The following is a 24,566-nucleotide window of genomic DNA, read 5'->3' as shown; positions in this document are numbered from 1 at the left end:
ACTCAAAAATTGGAAACACAACAGAAGGATATTGGAGAATCAGGAGTTCTTGATTCTATTCCAGGCTCTGAAGTGGAGCATGATCTAGTGCTTATGCAGTCAAATACACAGCGCATTAATTCTCAAAGGCAGCATGGCTAAATGAATTTTATTCTCAGCTCTGCTAGAAGTGACCTCATGCAATCAATCTCTCATTTATCCCATTTATAAAATGGGAAAATTATACATGTCCATCCTATAATAGAGGTCTAAGGTCTTGCTCAATCATACGTCCGTGGGAACACTGAGACTCAGACATATACAGACTCAAAAACCCTTTCTTAAAAACTATTATGAAGGAAAAGAACCGTTTGTTTTCCTTCCCCCAGGTGGTAAAGATCTTTAATGAGTAAAAACAACAAAGTGCAAAACAAAAAAGAAAATAAAAGGAAAAGGAAATAATGGAAGAAGAAAAGAATATACATGGAAAAACCCAGCATGAAACAGTGGAGGGGCTGACTGGCTGAAGCCAAGGGAATCAAGGTTCTATAAAGCTGGTTTCTCGCATCTAGAAAAGTTAGTGCAGGAAAAGACTTCGTTCAAGAAAAAGCTCAGTTCATCCAGTGGGTGGAAAAAAGGAAAGAGAAAGGGGTAAGGATGTTCTCTGGTAGGGATTATTATTATCTGCATGAACGTGTAATGACATTTTGTTACCTGATCTTTTCTAGCTAATCTGATTCACTTTTTTAAAGGGATTTTAAATTTAAAGTAGTATTTTTGATACATAACTTTCTTTCCTCCACTCACTGATTTAAATGAGTCTACAACCCACAATTCCCATGGAAAATTCTCCTTATCCTCCCTAATACGTTTTCCTTATTGCTTACTATGTCCAAATGTTTCAGATGGGGGAGATGGAAAATTTGCTATCTGACAATTTTTTTTTAAGAATGACCTCACCTTTAGTCTGCCACCACCTGAAAATAAATTATTTGGGGGGCTCTAAGATGATTGTCTCAGAGACCATGTAAGTAATAAACACAGCTGTATAAAGTAGTACTCCTAAGAGCTTATGTTTGGTCTGCTAGTAAGGATTTAATATTTCGATACTTTATATGGAAGTACACATCTGGAGCAGAAAGAGTGTGGCAAAGCCTCAGACCCAGACCCTTGTAGGCAAGTCAAAACTTGCAAGAAGTGGCAAACTTCTTGCTAGCCATTATCCAGAAAGAAACTGTTGGAGCCTATGTATGTTAATGCCTATTGACATCTAAGGGGATGATCCTCAGCTGTTGTAAACGGTCATAACTCCACTGACTTCAGCTAAGGATCTAATGCATGGTTGCATCACCTAAGACTTTCCCAGATGTTCTTGGCTTGCTAATAATCTTTTGAATCTCATGCCTTGGTGGTGTAAAACTCAAGAAGTAGCAGATTATAAACTACTTTCCTTTTGAAAAATGATGGTACCATTAGTTTAGAAATCTGATACTTTTGAACATTGTAAAGAATTATATATACACATCAGGAAGGCATACACTGTGAAAATGTATTTCTCACAAGAAAGAGAAAAGAGCCCCTTTTTGACCAATTTGCTACAGACTATGTTCAAATATCTTCAGACATGCAGGGATGTCTTCCTTAAAAAAGATGCCAAAGCTTTTTAAATGAACCAACTTCTTGTAAAAAACAAACTACGTATACTATTCCCTGAGATGCACAATTACTGATTCAATTAAAAACAAAAAAATGTCGTAATTCTTACCTAAACCAATAATGGCTTTTGTTTGTACCTCTTCATCTGAATGTTTTGTAAAATACATCAGCAGTTCAAGTACTTTATCCTTAATGTTAACCTGGCCAAATTAAAACAAAAAATATTGGTGACTTAAGAAGAAACAGCTAATTTTTAGATTCTACTTAAAACAATCTTTAAAACCTAATTGCAAAGTGAAACACACATTACTGACATCAGAGCTTTCCCAAAATAAATAAATTGTTGCAAATTACAAGTACAGTCTAGCTTCACTGTGAAGACTTTACTTCACTGTTTCAAATGACCAAACCTATTCTGTTCTATTTACAAGTTACAAGTTTTTTAACTTTACCTGTTTAAACACAAGACACCGAGAAGGTAAACAGAGTGTATTTTACCTTACTGTTGCCTTTAAAATCTTCCTGATCAAAATCAAAATGGCGACACAGTGCACCAACAGTGAAAAGAGATCTAAGGAGTGCTGGTTTATTGGCTGTAAGTATAGTACTGTTTGGGTCTTCCTGGTGTTGACTTTTTAATTTTGAAAGTGCACCTAAAATAAGAGAAAAGATTTAATCATAGCAAATACTGCACTCCTGAAATGACATGCATAACCAAAACTTTTATAAAATTGTTTAATAATAGTATGCTCTGATATTTAACTTACCATAGTATCTATTAAAACAGGCCCACACAAATTTATAATTTTGAGTAACCTTGTTTACAACAGCCCCAAGACAGCTCACACAGTGCTGCACTACCTGAAGATAAGACAGAAAATGTTTATAACCATTTATTTAGAAATCAAGATAGAGATTTTTCAAAGCAATCTCAAGATATAAAAACATATTATTTATTTAAAACTAATAGAAGATAAAGATCTAAATCTTCAAGACTATTTTGAAAATCTCAGAACAAGTACATAACAACTAAAGTGTAATAATAAATACACAAACTCCGGTAAATCAAGAAAGTTAGTTGGCCATTTACACTATCACAAGTATAGCCAGTTTTTCAAAACTGCTATTCAAACATTAATAGGGAAGAAATGTTCATGCTTTCATCTTAAATAATTTCTACATATTCCATATCAAACTGAACCAAAACCATTACATTAATTTAAAAAGTAGAAATTAAATCTTACCGTCATGCCGTATTTGATTATAAGTTTCATGAGATCTTCCTCAATAGTGGCAAGGAAGGTCTCACTTGGATGCTCCATCAATGGCACCACCAGCTCTAAAATTTTTGCAACATTGCAGATCACCATGAAATCATTCTGAGTCTGTAAAAATAACATTTACAATGATTAAACATTTTCACCATTTTCCTCTATAAGAACTAACTATTTCTAATGTTATTTCAGGTTTGAGAATAACTTAATAAATCTCAGTTTTTCAGTAAAAGTATACACGGATATTCAAAGATCTAACTTTCCTGTGAAGTTTGTTTTAGGTAGCACTTCCCCATAGAAAAAGTTTGGCTAAGGGTTTAAAGACAACAATTTAAATTTGTTACCATGTTCAAAAGTATTGCTATGCTATAATCATCAAATTTAAACTGTTGTCTTTAATTACTAATCCAATACTTTTTCACTAGGAAATAAATGAGTCCAGGTGAGATAATTGTTCTTGTAAAGATAAAAGTTATTGATGTGAAAAGTAAGTTTTATTTTATGGTTAAAATATTCTTCATGTTGTCTTTGGTAATTATTATTTTGTAATTAATTATTACAAAACATGTCATGATATATCCTAAGCATAACAGGAATGCTGTCACTTAATTTTAATTCTGCACATAGGAGGAAATACAGAGTAACTAGATTTTCTGAATTTAAATATTTGATAACATATCATGAAAAAGGTACACACCTATATACCTTAATACATAGGTATACACTGTTTAATAAAATGTAACATTTTGATAACTATCATGGATTTAATATAGTTGCAATGGATAATATTCACCCAGAGGCACAGGGACCATGTAAATCCCTCTGTATCACTTAAGTTCTCTAGAGTGGCTGCATGGGGTGGGGAGGAAGGGGTTCTGGACCCCCTTTATGTTGCAAAGAGATTCTCCTTTCCAGCCACTTATAGGATGGTGTGGGAAGAGTAAAGATGTAGGGGGACCGGAGGGGAGGTTCTCAAAGGAGAAGGAGAAAGAACTCAAACAAGTGGGAGGATTTGATTTTAAGAGACAAGAGTAGGTGAAATAAAAATGTTATTTAAAGTTACTCAGCAAAGTATTAAACAGCTTCTTATTGTTTTCTCTGTTTAAAAAAGTTCCATAGATTTCCAAAGAGTAGTCAGCAGGAACTTTAGTTAGTAGGGACTTTAAAAGGACAAAGAAGCTTGCATTATATACAATGAAGGAGGAGGAACCTGAACAGGGACTCCAGGAGAAGGTAACATGGTCAGCATGATAGGCTAGGAATGCAACCTAATTTATTTCAGCTCTGAAAAGAGAAGAAGTTTGGGGTTGTCTGTACCAAGATTCTCAAAAATGATACATCAGAACTGATGCTGCTCCATCTTGAAGCTTGGCAGTATTCCACACAGTCTGAGTAGGACTTTGGATTCTGACTTTTCCTTTGGAGTCCTAGAAGGAATCTTTGAACTCTTCTGGCTTCTCTGCCCTAGTGCAGTGGTTCTCAACTAGGTGTACGTGTACCGCTGGGGGTATGCAGAGGTCTTCCAGAGGGTACATCAACTCATCTAGATATTTGCCTAGCTTTACAACAGGCTATATAAAAAGCACTGGAGAAGTCAGTACAAACTAAAATTTCATATAGACAAGGACTTGTTTTATACTGCTCTATATACTATATGCTGAAACGTAAGTACAATTTTTATATTCCAGCTGATTTATTTTATGATAAAATATATGATAAAAATGAAAAAATAAGCACATTTTCAGTAATAGTGTGCTATGACACTTTTGTATTTTTATGTCTGATTTTGTAAGCAAGTAATTTTTAAGTGAGGTGAAACTTGGTGGTACGCAAGACAAATCAGACTCCTGAAAGGGGTACAGTAGTCTGGAAAGGTTGAGAGCCACTGCCCTAGAGAATGACCCATTGCTGATACCAGATACTAGCAACAGGTGAAGATAAACTGGGGCTGAATGTGATTTAACTACAAATATAGATAAAAAGACAGTGTTTAGGACATTTCAGAAACCATGATTTAAAAAACCTGATCTGATGAAAGATTATTAGCCAGTGGGCCTAAAAGTAGTACACATGCCATACGTGAGGAATCTAGAGAAGAAATTATCAAAGCAAGTATTAATTACCAGTTCACTTCATATACACTAAAGTGTTTTATTAACCCTTTGACAATACAAGTTACAATTTCCCAGTGTGCATCCCATTAATCACAATGGGATACGCTATAAATTACCAGCTAAATGATTTTAGGATTCACCTCAAGCTGCATAACTGAAGCTTGTGTACAGTCCACTGAGTAGATGTTGCGGCATTTAAATCCCCTCCACCCCACTCAGGACAGCTTGGTATACTAGTCAATCAGAAGAGACTACATCTAATCATACAACACCAGGAGTACTTTGTAAATACTGCTAGATGACAAGGCTTGCTATTATGATGTCCTCCATCCACAGGCAGGTGAATGGGGAAGAGACCTGGAGATAATTAACTATTAAGATGACGACAGGAATTCTCAGATTAAAAGACCAGAAGTGAAATTCTGAAGTCAGTGACATAACTACCATTTACTTCAAGGGGGGGGCAGCCCAGGAATTCACACTAGTAGTTTACACAAAACCTTACACAAACAGCAACATTCACAATGGGTTCCTTACCAACTTGCTACCATAAGCAGCAGTGTAAATGTAAAGCAAAGAAAGGGAATGGAGTTTATGTATGAAAAACGACAAAATTGGGATTTTTAGTTTTGAGGGAAAAATGATGACTGAGATTGAAATGTGAAACTAGCTAATGGTGAAATGTTGAAACTAGCTAATGGTTACTATAATATTAAGCTTGATTATGTATTTGTGGTAATTGGAAAAATCAAAATCATGATAAAAGGTTGAAATTAACAGGATAGATACATAAAATTGAACGGCTATCGAATACAGAGCAAATAGTGAATAAGTGGGTTGAACTTTACAGGGGAATAGTTGCATTAAGTATTAATATGTTTATGCAAAATTGGATGACTATCTGAAACTTCATACCATAATGGCACATTGGTCAGTTTTCTGCTGAGGAGTGTACAAAACCAGGAAGTAAATATTACTAAAATAAAGGTTAAATACATTTAAAATATAACACCCTCTACTTATTTTCTTTTTTAAACCTTAATAAGTACGTTTTTAATTTTTAACAAAACCTTTGCAGTTCACCTTGGAGAAGAAAGTAAGAAACCTTGAAGGCAGACTTTTCTGTGCATCCAATACTTTTGGAAAAAAAACACTCCTATTAGAGATGTATGGATTACAAAAGGTTCTCTCATATCTTCAGGACTGAAAACAGCCATGTAGTGGAAATATTGCTGCTGTTTTTTACACTCCCACCCTCAATTTCATCATGCATTTAAGATAACCCTTGAGTTCCATAATTATTGAGATGAAAGAAGACTTTAGTTTCCTATACTTACACTACATTTAGTGGTAAGGTATGGCTGCATGGTCATGGCATGTTTGACCATTAGCTGGGGCCTGATTTTGCTGAATAAGAACAAAGTGGTTATGCAAGCTACCAAGCGACCAGAATTCACACCCTTGTTGTCAGAGTCTGCAAAAATTAGAAAATACATTAAATATATTCAATTCAAGGACTGTTCTTTCAATAACAAAACTGGATAGTAAATAAACACAACATATAAAAATCACTTTCACTGATAATGTATCTTTGAAAAAATGGCATATAAATTCCTCATTAGATAAGAAAACTTGGATTAGCAGACAAAAATGTAAGCACATTATCAAGAAAATATGCAAAATAATAAGTAAACTCCTTTGAAGTTTTCATTAATTTTTAAACCACTTATTTTTCCAGACCACAGGCTCAGCCAATGATTCTGTAATGAATGTAAAACAGAATAATGCAAACAAAACTTGGATTCATAACAAAAACTTTCCTAATATGAAATAATTTGTTTTGTTTTTTGGTCACTGAGAAGGTTCCACAAAATGTAGCTTGGTTAATGAGATTAGCTAGTGAACATGAGTGTGCCTTTGAGCATTTTTGGGAAAGCTGATGATTAATTTTGGAGGTTTTTGCTACTGGATTTGAACTTTGTAGATTGTGAGATCCCTTGTAAACTTTCTAATTTCTGTACTTTGTAATCCCTTTGCACTATATAAGTAGCTGCTTTGCTTCTAACTATGTTGAAGCAGTTCAGTCTGTCAAGTCTTGGAGAATGTGGATTAATCAGAAGGGAGAAAAGCAGGAACAACTCCCAGTTCAGCCATCTTACAGAATCATAGGATTGGAAAGGAGCTCAAGAGGTCATCAAGTCCAGTTCCCTGCACTCATGGTATAAGTATTATCTAGACCAGCCCTGACAGGTGTTTGTCTAACCTGCTCTTAAAAATGATGGAGATTCCACAACCTCGAATGATGGAAATTCCACAACCTCTCTAGGCAATTTATTCCAGTGCTTAACCACCCTGACAGTTAGGAAGCTTTTCCTAATGTCCAACCTAAACCTCCCTTGCTGCAATTTAAGCCCATTGCTTTTTGTCCTATCCTCAGAGGTTAAGAACAATTTTTTCCTTCCTCCTTGTAACAACCTTTTATGTACTTGAAACTGTTATGTCTCCGCTCAGTCTTCTCTATTCCAGACTAAACAAACCCAATTTTTTCAATCTACCCTCGTAGGTCACATTTTCTAGACCTTTAATGATTTTTGTTGCTCTTCTCTGGACTTTCTCCAGTTTTTCCACATCTTTCCTGAAATGTGGCACCCAGAACTGGACACAATACTCCAGTTGAGGCCTAATCAGTACTGAGTAGAGTTGAAGAATTACTTCTCGTGTCTTGCTTACAACACTCTTGCTAATACATCCCAGAATAATTTTGTTTTTGCAACAATGTTACACTGTTGACTCATATTTAGTTTGTGGTCCGCTATGATCCCCAGATCCCTTTCTGCAGTACTCCTTCCGAGGCAGTCATTTCCCATTTTGTATGCGTGCAACTGATTGTTCCTACCTAAGTGGAGTACTTAGCATTTGTCCTTGTTGAATTTCATCCTATTTACTTCAGACCATTTCTTCAGCTTGTCCAGATCATTTTGAATTAGAATCCTATCTTCCAAAGCACTTGCAACCCCTCCCAGCTTGGTATCGTCCGCAAACTTTATAAGTGTTCTCTCTATGCCATTATTTAAATCATCGATGAAGATATTGAACAGAACTGGACCCAGAACTGAACCCTGCGGGACCCCACTTGTTATGCCCTTCCACAAGGTACCCACCTTATAGTAGCTCCATCTAGCTTGCATTTCCCTAGTTTGTTTATGAGAAGGTCATGCAAGACAGTATCAAAAGCTTTACTAAAGTCAAGCTATACAATGTCTACCACTTCCCCCCTATACACAAGGCTTGTTACCCTACCAAAGAAAGCTATCAGGTTGGTTTGACATGATTTGTTCTTGACAAATTCATGCTGACTGTTACTTATCACCTTATTATCTTCTAGATGTTTGCATACTGATTGCTTAATTATTTGTTCCATTATCTTTCCGGGTACAGAAGTTAAGCTGACTGGTCTATAATTCCCCGGGTTGTCCTTATTTCCCTTTTTTAGATTGGCATTATATTTGCCCTTTTCCAGTCTTTTGAAATCTCTCCCATCTTCCATGACTTTTCAAAGATAATTGCTAATGGCTCAGATATCTCCTCTGTCAGCTCTTGAGTATTCTAGGATGCATTTCATCAGGCCCTGGTGACTTGAAGACATCTAACTTGTCTAAGTCATTTTTAACTTGTTCTTTCCCTATTTTAGCCTCTGATGCTACCTCATTTTCACTGGTATTTACTATGTTAGACGTCCAATCACCATCAACCTTCTTGGTGAAAACCGAAACAAATAAGTCACTAAGCACCTCTGCCATTTCCACATGTTCGCTGCCCCCCACTGACTGACAGGACTACCCTGTCCTTGGTCTTCCTCTTGCTTTTAATGTATTTGTAGAATGTTTTCTTGTTACCCTTTAGGTCTCTAGCTAGTTTGATATCGTTTTGCGCCTTGGCCTTTCAATTTTTTTCCCTACATACTTGTGTTATTTGTTTATATTCATCTTTTGTAATTTGACCTAGTTTCCACTTTTTGTAAGACTCATTTTTGATATTTAGATCATTGAAGATCTCTTGGTTAAGCCAGGGTGGTCTCTTGCCGTACTTCCTATCTTTCCTACGCAGTGGGATAGTATGCTCTTGTGCCCTTAATAATATCTCTCTGAAAAACTACCAATTGTCTTAAATTGTTTTTCCCCTTAGACTTGCTTCTCCTGGGATCTTACCTACCAACTCCCTGAGTCTGCTAAAGTCTGCCTTTTTTAAATCCATTTTCTTTATTTTGCTGTTCTCCCTCCTACCATTTCTTTGAATCATGAACTCTTACCATTTCATGATCACTTTCACCCAAGCTGCCTTCCACTTTCAAATTCTCAACCAGTTCCTCCCTATTTGTCAAAATCAAAGCTAGAACAGCCTATCCCCTAGTAGCTTTCCCCATCTTCTGAAATAAAGAATTGTCTCCAATACATTCCAAGAACTTGCTGGATGACCTGTGCCCTCCAGTGTTATTTTCCCAACAGATGTTTGAATAGTTGAAGTCCCCCATCACCACCAAGTCCTGTGTGTTGGATGATTTTGTTAATTGTTTAAAAAAAGCCTCATCCTCCTCTTCTTCGTGGTTAGGTGGTCTGCAGTAGACCCCATCATGACATCTCTCTTGTTTTTTACCCCATTTATTGTTACCTAGAGACTTTCAACAAGTCTGTCTCCTGTTTCCATCTCAACCTCAGTCCAAGTGTATAAATTTTTAATATATAAGGCAACACCTCCTCCCTTTCCCCCCCCGGCTATCCTTCCTGAGCAAGCTGTACCATTCTATACCAATATTCCAGTCATGCGTATTTTCCCACCAAGTCTCTGTGATGCCAACTATGTCATAGTTGTGTTTATTTACTAGCATTTCGAGCTCTTCCTGCTTATTCCCCATACTTCTTGAATTAGTATACAGACATCTAAGATACTGATTTGATTTCTCCCCTGAGTTCTGTCTTGAGGAGCTGTACATAAAAACTTTCATTCAAGGCTCTCAAAGCACTTTGCAAACACTGTGTCCTACAGTCTACTTGTGAGGTTTACCTTTCCGCACCAAGACAGCAACATCAAAATTTTTTCTATAGGAAAAGAAGGGGGAAGGTGGGTGGGTGGCAGGACAACTGGAAAATTTTTTTTAATTCATATGACTTGCGTTCTAATCTAAACTTTGACACATACTACGTGACCTTGAACAAACAGTTTAATCTCTCTGCCCCTATATTTTCGCATCTGTTAAGTATAGATAATAAAACATACCTAATTAATAGGTTGTTACACAAAATTACTGTTTGTAATGTACAATGCGATTATTGGATCAAAGACATTGTTATAAAAGGAAAGTATTATTCAATTTGTATAAATACAAAGCATCTGCCTCCCATCCCTTCATAATCATAATAATTCCCTCATACAACATTTAGAATTATGCAAACCTTTCAGCCCTTTTCTATCTGGCTTCTTACAGCTGTGGAAATCTTACTCCATATGCCTGATTCTGGTTTCCATTAAGGCTCTTTCATATTGCTTTGGCAGTGTAAGTGGCCCTTAAAGTAACCAAAGTAGTGTAAACTTCCAGAATAGTGTACAGGGGTCTCAATGCAATGAAAATCTGGCCCTATATATCTTTTGTGATTATGCTATGCATACTTTGCTGTGTAAACCACAGTGGATATAGTTTTCAATGTCTGCAAGCTGAAAGGGGCTATAGGCAAACCAAAGCATTCACTGAATTAACATATCAACCAGCTGTGGGTTTAAAGATGTACCTGTCTTATGTGGACAGGGTTGTGGGACACAGAGGCAGAGTTAAAGTTGCTGTATTTCCATATTTTCAATGTTTGTGAGTAAATGCTTTTAAGAACTATAAAGTTCTACTACTGATTTCCCCCATCCCTTTAAGCTATTGATATGTATTTACAACCTTACATCCAATTTAAACAAGTTTCCTGTCTAGGAATAATAGTACTATTACTAATCACAGATATAGCACTTTATATAGTCAAAAACCTTCAGTAATATTATTCAACTCTCAGAGAGATTAAGTAACATTAAAATCCCCACTTTAGATAAATGGAAATGGAAGCACAGGGAGAGTATGTCCAAGCTCACACAGCAAGTCGAAGCTGGGAACAGAACCCAAGAGGAACTGACTCAACCCAATAGACCAGACTATTACTTAATGAGATAAAACAACCTAAATTAACTATGTGCAGCAACACCTACAGCTAGCCTGTAAATAACCCAAACATTCTCTATTACTCTAACAAAGCAAAGCTTCCTACTATTTCAAGTTTTATCAAAAGCTGGCAGTTGGACTTGAATATACATATTAGGTAATTTTGTCACAAACTATACCCTTCATGAAAAAATATAAGAAACGAAACTTATAAAAATTTAAAAGACTTTTAAAGATAAAGCCTAGTATTTAAAGTGTATATCTACAATATATATCAAATAGAAATGCATTCAAAACTTACTTAACCTCTCTTTCACACAAAATGTGAAACTCAAAGTTACCATTTATCCCAAATGGGAGTTATCTACTCAAAGATTTAGGAGCTCTAAATGGACACAAGAGCAAAGACATTTCTTAAAATTTTTGACTTATCAGGTATTCTGCTTGGTAAAAAGATGCTAAAAAGGATGTATTACCACAACCATGTGTGGATGAAAAAATAACCTGTGGTAATTTATACTGTCCTGCACATCACAGATTCAGGATTTAAGACCAGAAGGTACCTTTAGATCATTTAGTCTAACCTCTGGTATATCACAGGTAATTAAATTTCTCCCAATTATTCCTATAATGAGCCTAATAAATTGTGTTTCACTAAAATATATCTTCCAGAAAGGCATCCAGTCTTGATCTGAAGACATCAGGAGTTGGAGAAGCCATCTTTTCCCTTGATAGTTTGTTCAATCAGCTAATCCTCCTTGCTATTAAAAAATTCTGCTTTATTTCTAATTTGAATGTATCCATGCCTGCCATGCTCTTGTTATGCCTTATAACAACATTCTATATTTCACCAAGTGTGATAGAACCAGAATATAATAGCACCAGAACAACTTTAATGAAGGAACAAAAAATGTTTTCAAGCAGCATCCTTTTCAAGTGACAAGAGGAAGATTTATTATAATGGCAGTTAAAAGTCAATTTAATCATAACAAAGGAAGCTTTAATTTAGATGTCTTGAGACAGTCCTTGTCTTATCCACTACTGTCCTTTTTTAAACGGAACTACAGATTTTTACAAACATTAGTGTATGATTTAATATATTTAATAACAAAAAATACATTAACACTATTGGATTTTAAGTAATTATATTACCTGCTAGAGATTCCTCATATTTAAGAATGTGCTCAACCAGATTATCAACAAGCTGAGTACAGGCTTTCTTCACAGGTTTATACGAGGCATCTTCTTCTGACTTCAAAAGCTATTGCAGACAGAAAGACAGGAGATGATTAAGATTTAATATAAACTGCAATACACTGAATCGTCCCAATAATTTGCACTTAAATGTATGTCACATTTGTAACAATCACACATGAAGAAGGATTTCATGATACATATAAAGTTATCCAAGTTCTTCCTAAGAAGCCCTGAAAAGCACTTTGTGAAGGCAAAAAATTAAACTATTTAACAAAATAAATATTACATTTGAATGGGGGATATCTAGGAACAAAGCACTACAATTAAAAGAATTAAGCGATAGGGCAGTAAGTATAGCTCATTCGCAAAGTTTAACAAGTAGAATTGTCTTGTCAGTGAGGTAGATACTATGTTCAAAATGTTAACAGAGTCATGTTCCATTGTCTTTGTCTTTTCTCACTCCCTATTACTCACTATTCACTTCCTGATGCCTGAACTGGCTCTCTGTTGTCCACGTGCCTTATCTGTGACTTGTAAGAGGTGCTGTTCTGGTGCAATATTATCATCTGTTTTGATTTGTTTCTCCTTGCCCCTCTTAGTAGCATAAGAACATAACAAAGGTCAGACCAAAAGTCCATCTAGACCAGTATCCTGTCTCCCGACAGTGGCCAATGCCAGGTGCCCCAGAGGAAATGAACAGAACAGGTGATCATCAAGTGATCCATCCCCTGTCACCCATTCCCAGCTTCCAGCAAATAGAGGCTAGGGACACCATCACTGCCCATCCTGGCTAATAGCCACTGATAGACCATCCTCCATGAATTTATCTAGTTCTTTTTTGAGCCCTGTTATAGTCTTGGCCTTCACAACACCCTCTGGCAAAGAGTTCCACAGATTGACTATGCGTTGTGTGAAGAAATATTTCCTTTTGTTTGTTTTAAACCTGCTGCCTATTAATTTCATTTGGTGACCCCTACTTCTTGTGTTATGAAAAGGAATAAACAACACTTCCTTAAATTTTAACAATGAGACACTGTCTCATGGCCCCCTTTTCCCATTAGTGATTACACTAACCACCTCCACTTGCATTCATAATCACATAACTGTTGACGTTGCTACAGAGATGTTTTCTGTATGGAAAAAGTAATATTATGAAAGTATCAAGACCAAGATTTGAAAAAAATGGGCAGTCTAACTTTGGGCTCCAAGTTTATATTTCAACACCTAAACAACTAGCCTGATTTTGAAAAGTGTCAAATATTCAGCTCCCATTAGTGTCACTGAAGCTGAGAGATGCGCAGAACTTTTGAAAATCAGGTCAATTGTTTAGGCACCAAAATATGGATTTGGAGATTAATTTTAGGCACCCATTTTTGAAAGTCTTGGTTTTAATGCATATGAAGGTATCTTTTAATGTGGATGAAAATATAGAGAAGAATGCAAAATGATGTGACCAGCCAGCTCTCTGGGGATTTCAGATGATCCATGTATACTGCAGTAAGACCCCACGTAATAACAGAAGAAATGCAGTCACTAGCTATCACTCCCAACAAATACAAGAACCAACCAGAGAACTGGGAACGAAATAAAGGGAGTAGTTACAGGCTGGGATTTTCAAAGGGCCAAAAGAAGTTAGGCACCCAAATTCCACTCAAATTAAATGGGGGCTGGGCTACTAACCTGCTTAGACTACTTTGAAAAATCCCAGCCACTGTCTTGAAAATGGGCAAAAAAAGATGACCTCAAGAACTAGTCAGATTAACGTCAATATTGAGTAAATATAATAAATAAAGCCAGCATCTGGACAGGACAATGAAAAATGCTCTTGCTCCAGCAGTACCAATCGAAACAGACTGAACAATTCTTCCTCCATACCCAGTTCAAAACATCTGCTCGAGGGTGCCATAGAGGGGGAAAGAGGTGAAGCCTCCCTCATGACATGGGTGGGTTCTATAGGTGGGTATGGGGCCAGGTTCCCTAACAGGGCCAGCAGGACAGATCCTGTGGGTGTTGCAGAGGTCCCCATGGTGTGGGAAATCATTGGCTCCTCTGCTGTTGTGGAGGAGGGTAATGCCATGATGCCAGTGGTCTTTTGGGATACTCAGAGTAGCGTTAGGGAATTGGCAGCCCTCGTGCTCCATCCGAATCCTCTGAGGAAGCCAGTCCCAATGGCAGTACCACTGGAGCCGGTGGAAGCATGTAAACCATAGGAAGATGCGTTGAAATGTCTTGACCGTGGTATGTCCTGAGTAGGAGATCTGGCATCCCTAGATGTGGATGGTAGTGAAAGGCCACTAGAGTAAACAGTTCATGTGTCTCTGGTGCTTTCTCCAATCTCCCTGGTGTTAATGATACTCATTCCATAGCCAGAACCAGTGCCCGAGTGGAGGACTTTCCTGAAACTGATGAATCTCTGGTCTTAAGGGAGGCTGACGTTGACGGTGTGTGCAGCTTGGTATGCCATACTGGTGGATCTGCCAGTTTGTGAGGTTTTTTGTCATGCTTGTGCGTGTTGGAGAACACTGCCTCCCCGTGGCTGGAATTCGTAGAAGGTGCATCATCATTCTTTGGTTTGGAGGAAGACTTACTGCCATGCTTATGTGCACGCTTCCGTACTTCCTGACTAGGCCCCAGCACGGGGTCCCTAGTGGCGGTACCACCGGAGCTGGACTCAAACTTCATAGCTGGAGGCGCACTCCTGGCTGTCTCAAGCTGATGTTGGGAGGGTGGGGTTCCCCCTGTCTGGGTCTGCCTGAGGCCTCATGGCGACTTCCACAAGCTACTTCTTAATGTGGAAAGCCCGGCCTTCTTGGGTAAGGCTTGGGAAAGACTGGCAAATATTACATTAATGGACAGGATATTACTGGGCAGGAAGCACAGATTTTAAATCCTGGTGTCTTTGGCACAGTCCAGTGCCCATGTGTGGGTACTTGGGTGAGGGGTAATAGTAAACAGATTCCACCTAAGTCTCAGTTCTACCAAAACTATTACTAAAAGTTAAAACTACGTTAAAACAGTAAAAACAGCAAACGCTACAAGAAAAACTAACTGTATACTATTCTAAACATTTTAATGTGCATCATACACAAGAGGACACTAGTAGCTCTGACTTAGACCATGCAGAAGTGAGAAGGAACCGGAGACATGGTTGATCCACTTGGCTCTTTATCACCTTGGACAAAACCAAGAGGTGAGGTGAGACAAGGACGTATGTGTGGACCCCAACGGAAAGTACTACTTTTAAATTCTCCAGCTTTGGACACATGGCATGGATGTGTAAACCCTCAGTGGAATACAATAAGGACCATTACTCAAAGAAGAACTAGCTTTAGGTACAAAAGCAGTGGCAAAGGAAGAATACAACTGTTAAAGTCAAAAGGTTGTAACAAAAAAGTCAAGAAAATGTTAGATTTTACAATTAGGATAACAGTGTAAAGGACTATTCTAGAAGTTCGTGGAGTTACATTTTAGCCCTAGGTTCCATGAAACATGCTAAGAGTCTTTTGACATTTGTAAAATGAGTCTTTCAAAACTATTACTTACATTTTGAAGAAGTTGTTCAAACCAGTCATATCCTGTATCTCTACAAGCTGCAACCTAAGAAAGAATATTTGGAATAGATTTATAAAAAAGAAATCTGAAGGAAAATGTAATTGAAGTGTTTCAACACAGGTTTAAATTTAAACTATGATAAGTATTTTTCCTTTACGAAAATTATTTTAAATTGTAAGACAGCAGCAACAGGAACTATGTTGTCTGTATTTGATTTTTTTTTTCCACGTTTTAAATGCTACCACAACCTACATTAAGTAAGTCTAAAGTTTTTACTTCAGTTGTAGGGTTACTGTGAGATCAAATTTGACCTAAATTTTAATTTTAGTGAAAATTTAGTTTTTGCAAAGCTTAACAGCTAATAAAATATATGACATATTTCAACTGCCCGAAAATGCATTTTTTAAAGAGGCCCTATAGGATTTGCCATCATTCCAGGACTGTGTTAACTCATGAGAACCTGAAGGTAAAATTGACTAGACTAAAGAAAATGTAACCGATTAGTCTCTTTTTATTGTCTAAGATCAAACTAATGCATAAACTACTGTTTAGAATAAATACTAAAAAGTAGATTAACCAGTTTTATGGTGTTAATAGTGAGATAAACAAATACATTTATTTTAATTGATCATGATTTTAAAACATGTATCCTTTAAAACAATAAATTTTACATAAGGACATCGGACTAGATGTAATGTCCTGCATCACTGAGTCAATCCTGTGCTATTGCACGCAACCCTATCATACACTCCCATTCATAAACTGATCAAGCTCCATCTTAAAACTAGCTAGGTTGTCTGCCACCACTACTCCTTTTGGAAAACTGTTTCAGAACCTCACTCCTTTCATGATTAGACATATTTTAATTTGCAGACTAAATTTATTTATAGCCAGTTTACATCCATTTGTTCTTATGAAAATATTGACCTTTAGCTTAAATAGCTCTTCTCCCTCCGTGATGTTTATCCTCCTGATGTACTGATAGGGAGCAATCTTATTCATTTTCTGCTTTCATTTTGCTAGACTAAATGACCCAAAAACTCTTTTAGTCTCCTCTCATAAGAATGTCTCTCCTTTCCCATGCTCCTCCTACTGGCACTTCTCTGCACCTATTCTAGTTTTTATTCATCATTCTTGAATATGGGTGACCAGAACTGTACACAGTATTCCAGGTGAGATCTTACCATTGCCTTGTACAATGACATTAACACCTTCTTATCTTACTCCTGAGGGCATTCTGTGTCAAAAAAATTAAAAATTCTGTGCCAAAAATTTAAAAATTCTGCAAAATTGTGCATGTTTTATTTGTCAATAAATAAATGTAGAGGCTCCCGCATAGCAGTGGGGAGCATAGGCCACTGGCTGCACAAAGGTGGGAGATCATCCTGCATCACCCCATCCCCACCCCTGAGACACAGACTCAGCGGTGAAGGGGCACCTGACCCTGACATAGCACAAGGCCTGGGCCTGCCCCAGAAACACCCTGGGGCAGGTGTGGGGCAGGCAGGCTCAACCATGCAGGATCCAAATGTGAAGGGGCTTGGTGCGGGGTGCGAAGGTTCTATGTAGGACAATCTGGGTGCAGGAAGCTCAGTATAGGGGCTAGGTGTTGGGGGATCTGGATGCACAGAGGCTTGTTGTGGGGATTCCAGGTGCAGGGGCAATGGGACTCTGCAAGAACTTCCAGGTGAAGGTGGTTGGGGCTCAGTGGAGGGATCTGGGAGTGGGAGTATCAGCGGGGGAGTCTGGGTGCTGAGAGAGTGAGGCTTGGTGGGGTGGGGGTCTGGGTGCAGCAGGTTGTGAGTCAGTGATGTGGGTGTCTGGATGTGGGGGCTCACGGTGGTGTGGGGGTTTGAGTGCAGGGAGCTCAGTGGGAGGTAGTCTGGGGTGCAGGGGTGGGGTTCTGGAGGCAGAGGGTCTGGGTTCAGGGGTTGAGATTTGGGTATTGAGTGCAAGGGGAGTTCTGGGTGTATGGGGTGAGGCTTGGCAGGAATGTCTGGGTATGGAAGGTCCAGATGCACAGGGGTTGGGAGGATGGAGGAGCAGCTCTTCAAACAGTGACCCCTGTCCCCTGAAGCTGAGGAGAGATGGGGGCAGGAAGTAGGGGAGGATGCTGAGCTTCCTGCAGCTGAGGGAGGTTTCTGGTGATGAGTCTGATACAGCCCCAGCCACTCCTTGCAGGGGAAGAGGAAGTCCCGTCTTCTCCTGCCTCCAGCCCAGCCAGGACTACCAGCTGATCCCGCTCAGGGTAGGAGCCACTGGCTGGGATATTCCCAGTCCAACAGTGATTTACCACTCCGCTGGCTGCTCTGGGTGCCTGAAACGATGTACCTGCACTGCTAGGGAGTGGTGTGTAACTGCTCTTTCAGCTTCCCTTTGCCTCCCTGTCAGGAAGTCATTTTTCTGCGGGAAAGCAAAGAAATCTGCGGGGGACATGAATTCTGTGCATGCGCAGTGGAGCAGAATTCCCCCAGGAGTATTATCTCTAATTGCTAATACCTCATCTGATAAAATCCTAGGATTGCACTTGATTTTTTTCATGAATGCATCACATTAGTGACTCAGTCATCCTATGGCTGACTAATACACCTAGGTCTTTCTCCTCCTCTATTATTTCCAATTGATGAGCCCCAGGTTTTAGCAGAAAAAACGGTTACCTACCTTTTGTAACTGTTGTTCTTTGAGATGTGTCGCTCGTGTCCATTCCATTCTAGGTGTGTGCATGCCCACCTGACCTGCACAGTTGTCAGAGATTTTTGCCTTAGCAGAATCCATAGTGTCAGCTGTGGCACCCTCTGGAGTGACACACTCATGCCTTGGTCTATTAGGCACCGCTGGCCCTATGCCCTCTAAATACCTTCTTCCTGGCAACTCCAACACAGGGGTAGGAGGGCAGGTAATGGAATGGACATGAGCAACACATCTTGAAGAACAACAGTTATGAAAGGTAGGTAACAGTTTTTTCTTCTTCAAGTGCTTGCTCATGTCAATTTCATTCTAGGTGACTCACAAGCAATATCCCAGGACGTGGGCTTGGAGTTCAGAATCATGCGACTTGCAATACTGCTCTATCAAAGCCTGTGTTATCTCAGGCTTCCTGGGTAAGCATGTAGTGAGATGTGAATGTGTGAATGGATGACCAGACGGCGGTCCTGCAGATATCTGGAATTGGCACATGGGCCAGGAAGGCCACCACTGAGGCTTGCGCCCTAGTTGAGTGGGTGGTTACAATTGCCGGTGGAGGCACTTTTGCCTGATCACAGCAAAACCGGATGAAGGCAGTGATCCATGATGAAATTCTCTGGGTGGACACTGGATGACCTTTCATCCTATCTGCTACCACGACGAATCGTTTCATCGACATACAGAATGGTTTAGGCCCTTACAACGTAGAAGGCTAGTGCTCTCCTGAGGTCCAGGGAGTGCAACCTATGCTCCTCCTCATACTTATGAGGCTTTCGGAAGAAGACTGGCAAGAATATGCCCTGGTTCATGTGAAATTGTGAAACCACATTGGGCAGGAAAACTGGGTGTGGCTGCAGCTGGACCTGTCCTTGAAAAACACCTTATAGGGAGGCTCCAAGGTAAGTGCCCTAATCTCAGAGACCCTTTGTGCAGATGTTATCACCAACAGGAATGACACCCCCCCAGGAGACCAGAAGAAGGGAACAGGAAGCCAACTGCTCGAAGGGAGCTATCATGAGCACTAGATTCAGGTCCCACAGAGGGACGGGGTCTTGGACATGGGGATAGAGTTGCTCCAGACCTTTCAAGTACTGGACCGTCATGTCATAAGTGAAGACTGACCTGCCCTGGAATAGGGGTGAAAGGCTCATATGGCGGCCAAGTGGATCTTAATCGATGAAAGGGAAAAGCCCTGGTGCTTGAGATGCAGAAGGTAGTTCGTTATCGACTGCAGCGAGGCCTGTTCAAGCCTAACCCCTTGGGTCAAGGCCCAGCACCTCAGCCAGGTAGGCTGCTCTGGTGGAAGGCTTTTTACTCCCCAGTAGGACCTGCTGGACATGGGCCAAGCACTCCTGCTCTTCGGCATTCAACCATTCAGCAACCAAGCTGTCAGGTCCAGCACTGCTAGACTCGGGTGTAGGAGACTGCCATGGTTTTGGGATAGGAGATCCGGCCAAAGAGGCAGCTGCAGTGGGGCCGTCACCGTCAGGTCCAGCAGCATGCCGAACCAGTGTTGGCAAGACCAAACCAGGGCTATCAGGATCACTTTCACCCTGTCCTGCTTGATCTTCATGAGGACTTTGTGGATCAATGTGGATCATTAGAGCCCCCGACCATGGGAGTAAGAAGGCACTGACAAGGATCCCCCGAAATGAGCAGAGCATGTGGCATTTCCTATTCTGATGAGTCACAAACAAGTCCACTTGGAGAGATCCCACTTTCAGAAGATCACGCTGACCATCTTGGGGTGGAGCAACCATTCGTGGCGAGACTAGAAGGTTCTGCTGAGGCGATCTGCTAATACGTTCCTGGTCCTGGGGAGGTGCGCTGTCACAAGATGAATGGCATGCTGCACACAGAAGTCCCAGAGCCGGAGAACTTCCTGGCAAAGGGCTGACAACCTGGCTCCACCCTGCTAGTTGATATAGAACTTTGTGGTGGTGTTGTCCATCAGGACTTGAACCACTTGCCCTTCAAGTGGAACCAAAAAGCCTGACATATGAAGTGAACCGCTCTGAGCTCCCTGACATTTATGTGGAGGGAGGGGTCGACCCGCAACCAGCGGCCTTGTGTGAGCTCCCCAGGAAAACCAGGGTCAGCGATGGGGACGCGAAGGGAACTCCCTCCAACACCGATCTGGGGTCCAACCACCATGACAATGATGACCGGATGTGGTCTGGCACCTTGACTACCAGGTCTAGGTCATGCCTGTTGGGGATGTAGACCAATGCCAGCCACGCCTGCAGCGACTGGAGATGGAGCCAGTTATGCCAGACGACGTAAGAACAGGCTGCCATGTGGCCTAACAACCTTCGGCAAGTATGGGCAGTAGTGAGTGGGTCATCCCTTACACGGAGATCACATCTGACATAGCTTACAAACAAGCCTCTGGAAGGAAGACTGGCCAGCATGGAGTCGAGGACTGCCCTCATAAACTCTGTTTGTTGCACTGGTATGAGGGTCAATTTCTTTTTGTTTACTAACAGGCCCACAGGTGGCACGCACCAGATCAAGACTGCTCTGCACCTGATCCCGTGACCTGCTCTTGATGAGCCAATCATCGAGATAAGGATAGACCTGGACTCCCCGACATCTCAGGTAAGCAGCTACCTGGGCCATGCATTTTGTAAATACCCACGGGGCCGAGGAGAGGTCAAAGGGTAGCACCATGAATTGGAAGTGACGCTGGCCCACCATAAAACGGAGGAACCATCTGTGTCCTCGGAAGATGGAAATAAGAAAATAAGTGTCTTTCAAGTCGCGAGCGGCATACCAGTCTTCCGGATCCTGGGAGGGGATAATGGAGATCAAAGAAACCATGCGGAACATCAACTTCTTGAGATATTTGTTTAGTCACCACAGGTCCAGAATGGGTCTTAGGCCCCCTTTGCCTTCAGGATTAGGAAATAGCAGGAGCAGAATCCTTTCCCCCCTCATTTCCCAAGGGACCTCCTCCACTGCTCCCAGCTGCAGGAGGTTGTCAACCTCCTGAATGAGGAGTTGCTTGTGAGAAGGGTCCCTGAAGAGGAACGGGAAGAGGAGTATGAGGGGGTTGGGGTGGATGAGAATTGCAGGGTGTAGGCCAGAGATACAATTTCTAGCACCCAGCAGTCTGAGGTAACCAGCAACTAGGTCGAATGGTAGGGATGAAGATGGTTGAGGAAAGGATGAGGTGGATCCGGGGATGTGACTGGGACATCGCTCTCAAGCGCACCCGCAAAAAGCCCACTTCTGGCCCCTGTGTTTTTTTGCTGGGCCAGGTTCTGCGGGTGAATGGGAGGAGGAAGGGCGGTGACAACATTACCCAAGGTGTCTGATTGCTCCGCTATCTCTTCCACCTGTCGTCCTAAGTTCGTGGCCACCCTTAGGAGCAGGACTTGGTACTCCTTAAAATCATCCAGTGGGTTAGCACAAAAGGGCCCTGCCAGAGCCTCATCTGGAGAGGATGAGAATGACTGGACCACCAGGGGAGGGCTCAGGGCATCATCCCCCATGGGGGAAAAGGGCTTTCGGAGTGGGCACCTGTCCTTCCACCCCCACGTCCTATTGCACTTCACACACCAAGCCCAGTGCCGTCTGATGCTTGTCTGAAGCAGCAACCAACGATTGCTGAGAAGGGGGCATCAGCATAACTGGCATGCCCCAGGCATTCCAATAAAGCCATTGCACTGGCTACTGGCCCTACTGCCAGGATGACATCATGGAGGTGGACACAGCCTCAGGAGCCCAGTCGCAATGTGTTGTCTCGGCAAGAGGCTGAACTCCCACTCAGTGCTGGAGGAATCCTCCTCTGATGACCATGGCAGGGCTGTCGACAACTGAGTCTTGTGGCTAACCATTGCCGTGGGTAAACGGTTCCTTGAATAGGTGGAGTACAGGGAGTGGCACCGTGTTGGGGAACATTCCCGTGGTCTAGGTGTTGGCGGCTGACGTCGTGGAGAGGGTCAGCAAGCGGACGACAATGACCGGCGCCTCCCTCTGGGCAAGTCTCGACAAGAGGGCTGAGACCAGGAGCACAGTGCCAGTGAATTGGTGACCTGGGCTGATGCGGAGACCAGGGGTGTGATGACTAAGAGTTCTGCCTTGGCTCCAGAGACTGGTGGTGTTCACTCGCCTTCTGGGGGGCTTTCATGGCTGGCTTGCCCTCTGGGTCCATTGCAGCAGGTGGTGCTGGCTGCTCTGGGAGCGTCCTTTGCTCTCTGGGCACCGGGAGGGGCTGGGAAGGTGCTAACTCAGCAATGACTCTGGGTCCCCAACCGCTTCCTGGAGTTGGTGGTGGATCCATTGGGATATGTATTCCCTTGTGTCTCTGGGGTGGGTGAGAGGTCGCTCCGAACAGGGTCCTTTACCCGATGCCCGTTGGTCCTTGCTCAGTGCGAGTCCTGCTATTTTGACTTCTTCTTGGGCACCGGCAAAGGGGAATGGTGTCAGGTAGAGCCCAGTGTCAGGGGTGCACAACACACTGAGGCGAAGTACTGGGAATCGAGTCCAGCTGGGATGGCTCAGAGGCCGAGCTGAGAGCAGCCTCCATAAGAAGGGCTCTCAAATGGATGTCACGCTCTTTTTGTATCCTGGGATGAACGTTCTTAAAGATACAACACCTTTCTTTTACATGAGATTCCCCAAAGCACTTCAGACAGCTGCCATGGGGGTCACTAACAGGCCTATTACAGTCAGCGCAGGGCTTAAAACCTGGAGACTGAGGCATGCCCTGCTTGGGGAAAAATCCCCTAACTTACTAACTATACTGCTGAACAACTACTTACTAACCACAGTAAACAAAACTATTTACACCTCTAATACATGAAGTGAAGAAGGAAACCGATGATCACTTGTGAGGCAACGGAGAGAGGCACTCCAACCAACCAGCATGGGCGGTAAAAGGAACTGAGAGGGTGTAGGGCCATGGCAGCTGATATATTGATGCATGAGTGTGACACTCCAGAGGGCGCTGCAGCCAACCCTACGGATACTGCTAAGGCAAATCTCCGACAATCGGGCATGTGGGTGTCCGCACACCTAGAATGGAATCGACAAGAGCAAGCACTCGAAGAAGAAATTCCTGCTATAAGTGCATGACCTTGTACTTTGTACTATTATACGCCATTCCATTTTTATTACTCTAGTTCATCCAGTTCTTCCTGAATAATATTACATTCCTTGTCCAGAATGGCAATGCCTCCCAACTCTGTGTCATCAGCAAGTCTCATTAGCACACTCCCACTTTTTTTTTTCCAAGATCACTAATAAAAACATTAAATAAGATTGGTCTCAAAATAGATCCTTGAGGAACTTGGTGAATTACCTCTCTCCAGCCTGATTGTTCTCCCTTCAGCATAACCCATTATCATCTCTCTGTTAGCCAGTTCCTTACCCACCTTACAATTCATGCATTGATCCCCATCTTTTCCATTTCTAATAATTTCACATCTGGTACAGTATCAAATACTTTACTGAAGTCCAAACAGATTAAATCTAATGCATTTCCCTTGTCTAAAAAAAAAAATCAGTTATTTCATCCAAGAAAGGTTATAAGGTTAGTCTAGCAAGATTTTCCTTTGATAAACCCATATTGCATTTTAACCCATTAACCTGCATGTCTTTAATTGTTCTTTCCTTCAAAATTTGTTCTGAAGCCTTGCATAATATTAAGGTCAGACTAACAAGTCTGCAGTTACCTGGATCACTAGTTCCTCTTACTTAAACAGGTACTATGTTTCCTATTCTCCTGTCTGATGGATTTTTAAAAAAATCTTTGCTTCTTGACTTGCAATTTCATGTCCCAGTTCTTTCAGTATTCCGGGATGGAGATTATCTGGTCCTCCCAATTTAAACACATTAAGCTCTTTAAGTTTTGCTTCCACCCTAGATGTGATCATTTCCATTTTTATATGCTCGTTCCCATTAGCCATCTTG

The 24,566-nt window shown here is 41.1% G+C and overlaps 1 protein-coding gene across 4 annotated transcripts in view; it reads right to left on the bottom strand.

Annotated features, from left to right (window-relative positions):
* NIPBL (NIPBL cohesin loading factor) overlaps positions 1-24,566 on the bottom strand; it is a 294,436-nt gene that overhangs the window by 17,512 nt on the left and 252,358 nt on the right. For all 4 annotated transcript variants that reach the window (XM_084629342.1, XM_084629343.1, XM_084629345.1 and 1 more), the window contains 7 exons: positions 15,957-16,010; positions 12,369-12,477; positions 6,361-6,497; positions 2,880-3,020; positions 2,403-2,496; positions 2,134-2,288; positions 1,745-1,835 (listed from right to left, as the gene is read on the bottom strand). In XM_084629342.1, coding sequence (XP_084485468.1) covers positions 1,745-1,835; positions 2,134-2,288; positions 2,403-2,496; positions 2,880-3,020; positions 6,361-6,497; positions 12,369-12,477; positions 15,957-16,010 — 781 coding nt within the window. The remainder of the gene's footprint in view (positions 1-1,744; positions 1,836-2,133; positions 2,289-2,402; positions 2,497-2,879; positions 3,021-6,360; positions 6,498-12,368; positions 12,478-15,956; positions 16,011-24,566) is intronic.

This window comes from Lepidochelys olivacea, assembly GCF_965140295.1.
Source record: "Lepidochelys olivacea isolate rLepOli2 genome assembly, chromosome: 5".
In the NCBI taxonomy this organism is placed as follows: domain Eukaryota; kingdom Metazoa; phylum Chordata; order Testudines; family Cheloniidae; genus Lepidochelys; species Lepidochelys olivacea.
Note: the sequence above shows the minus strand (reverse complement) of the source record. Positions and strands in the feature narration are given on the sequence as shown.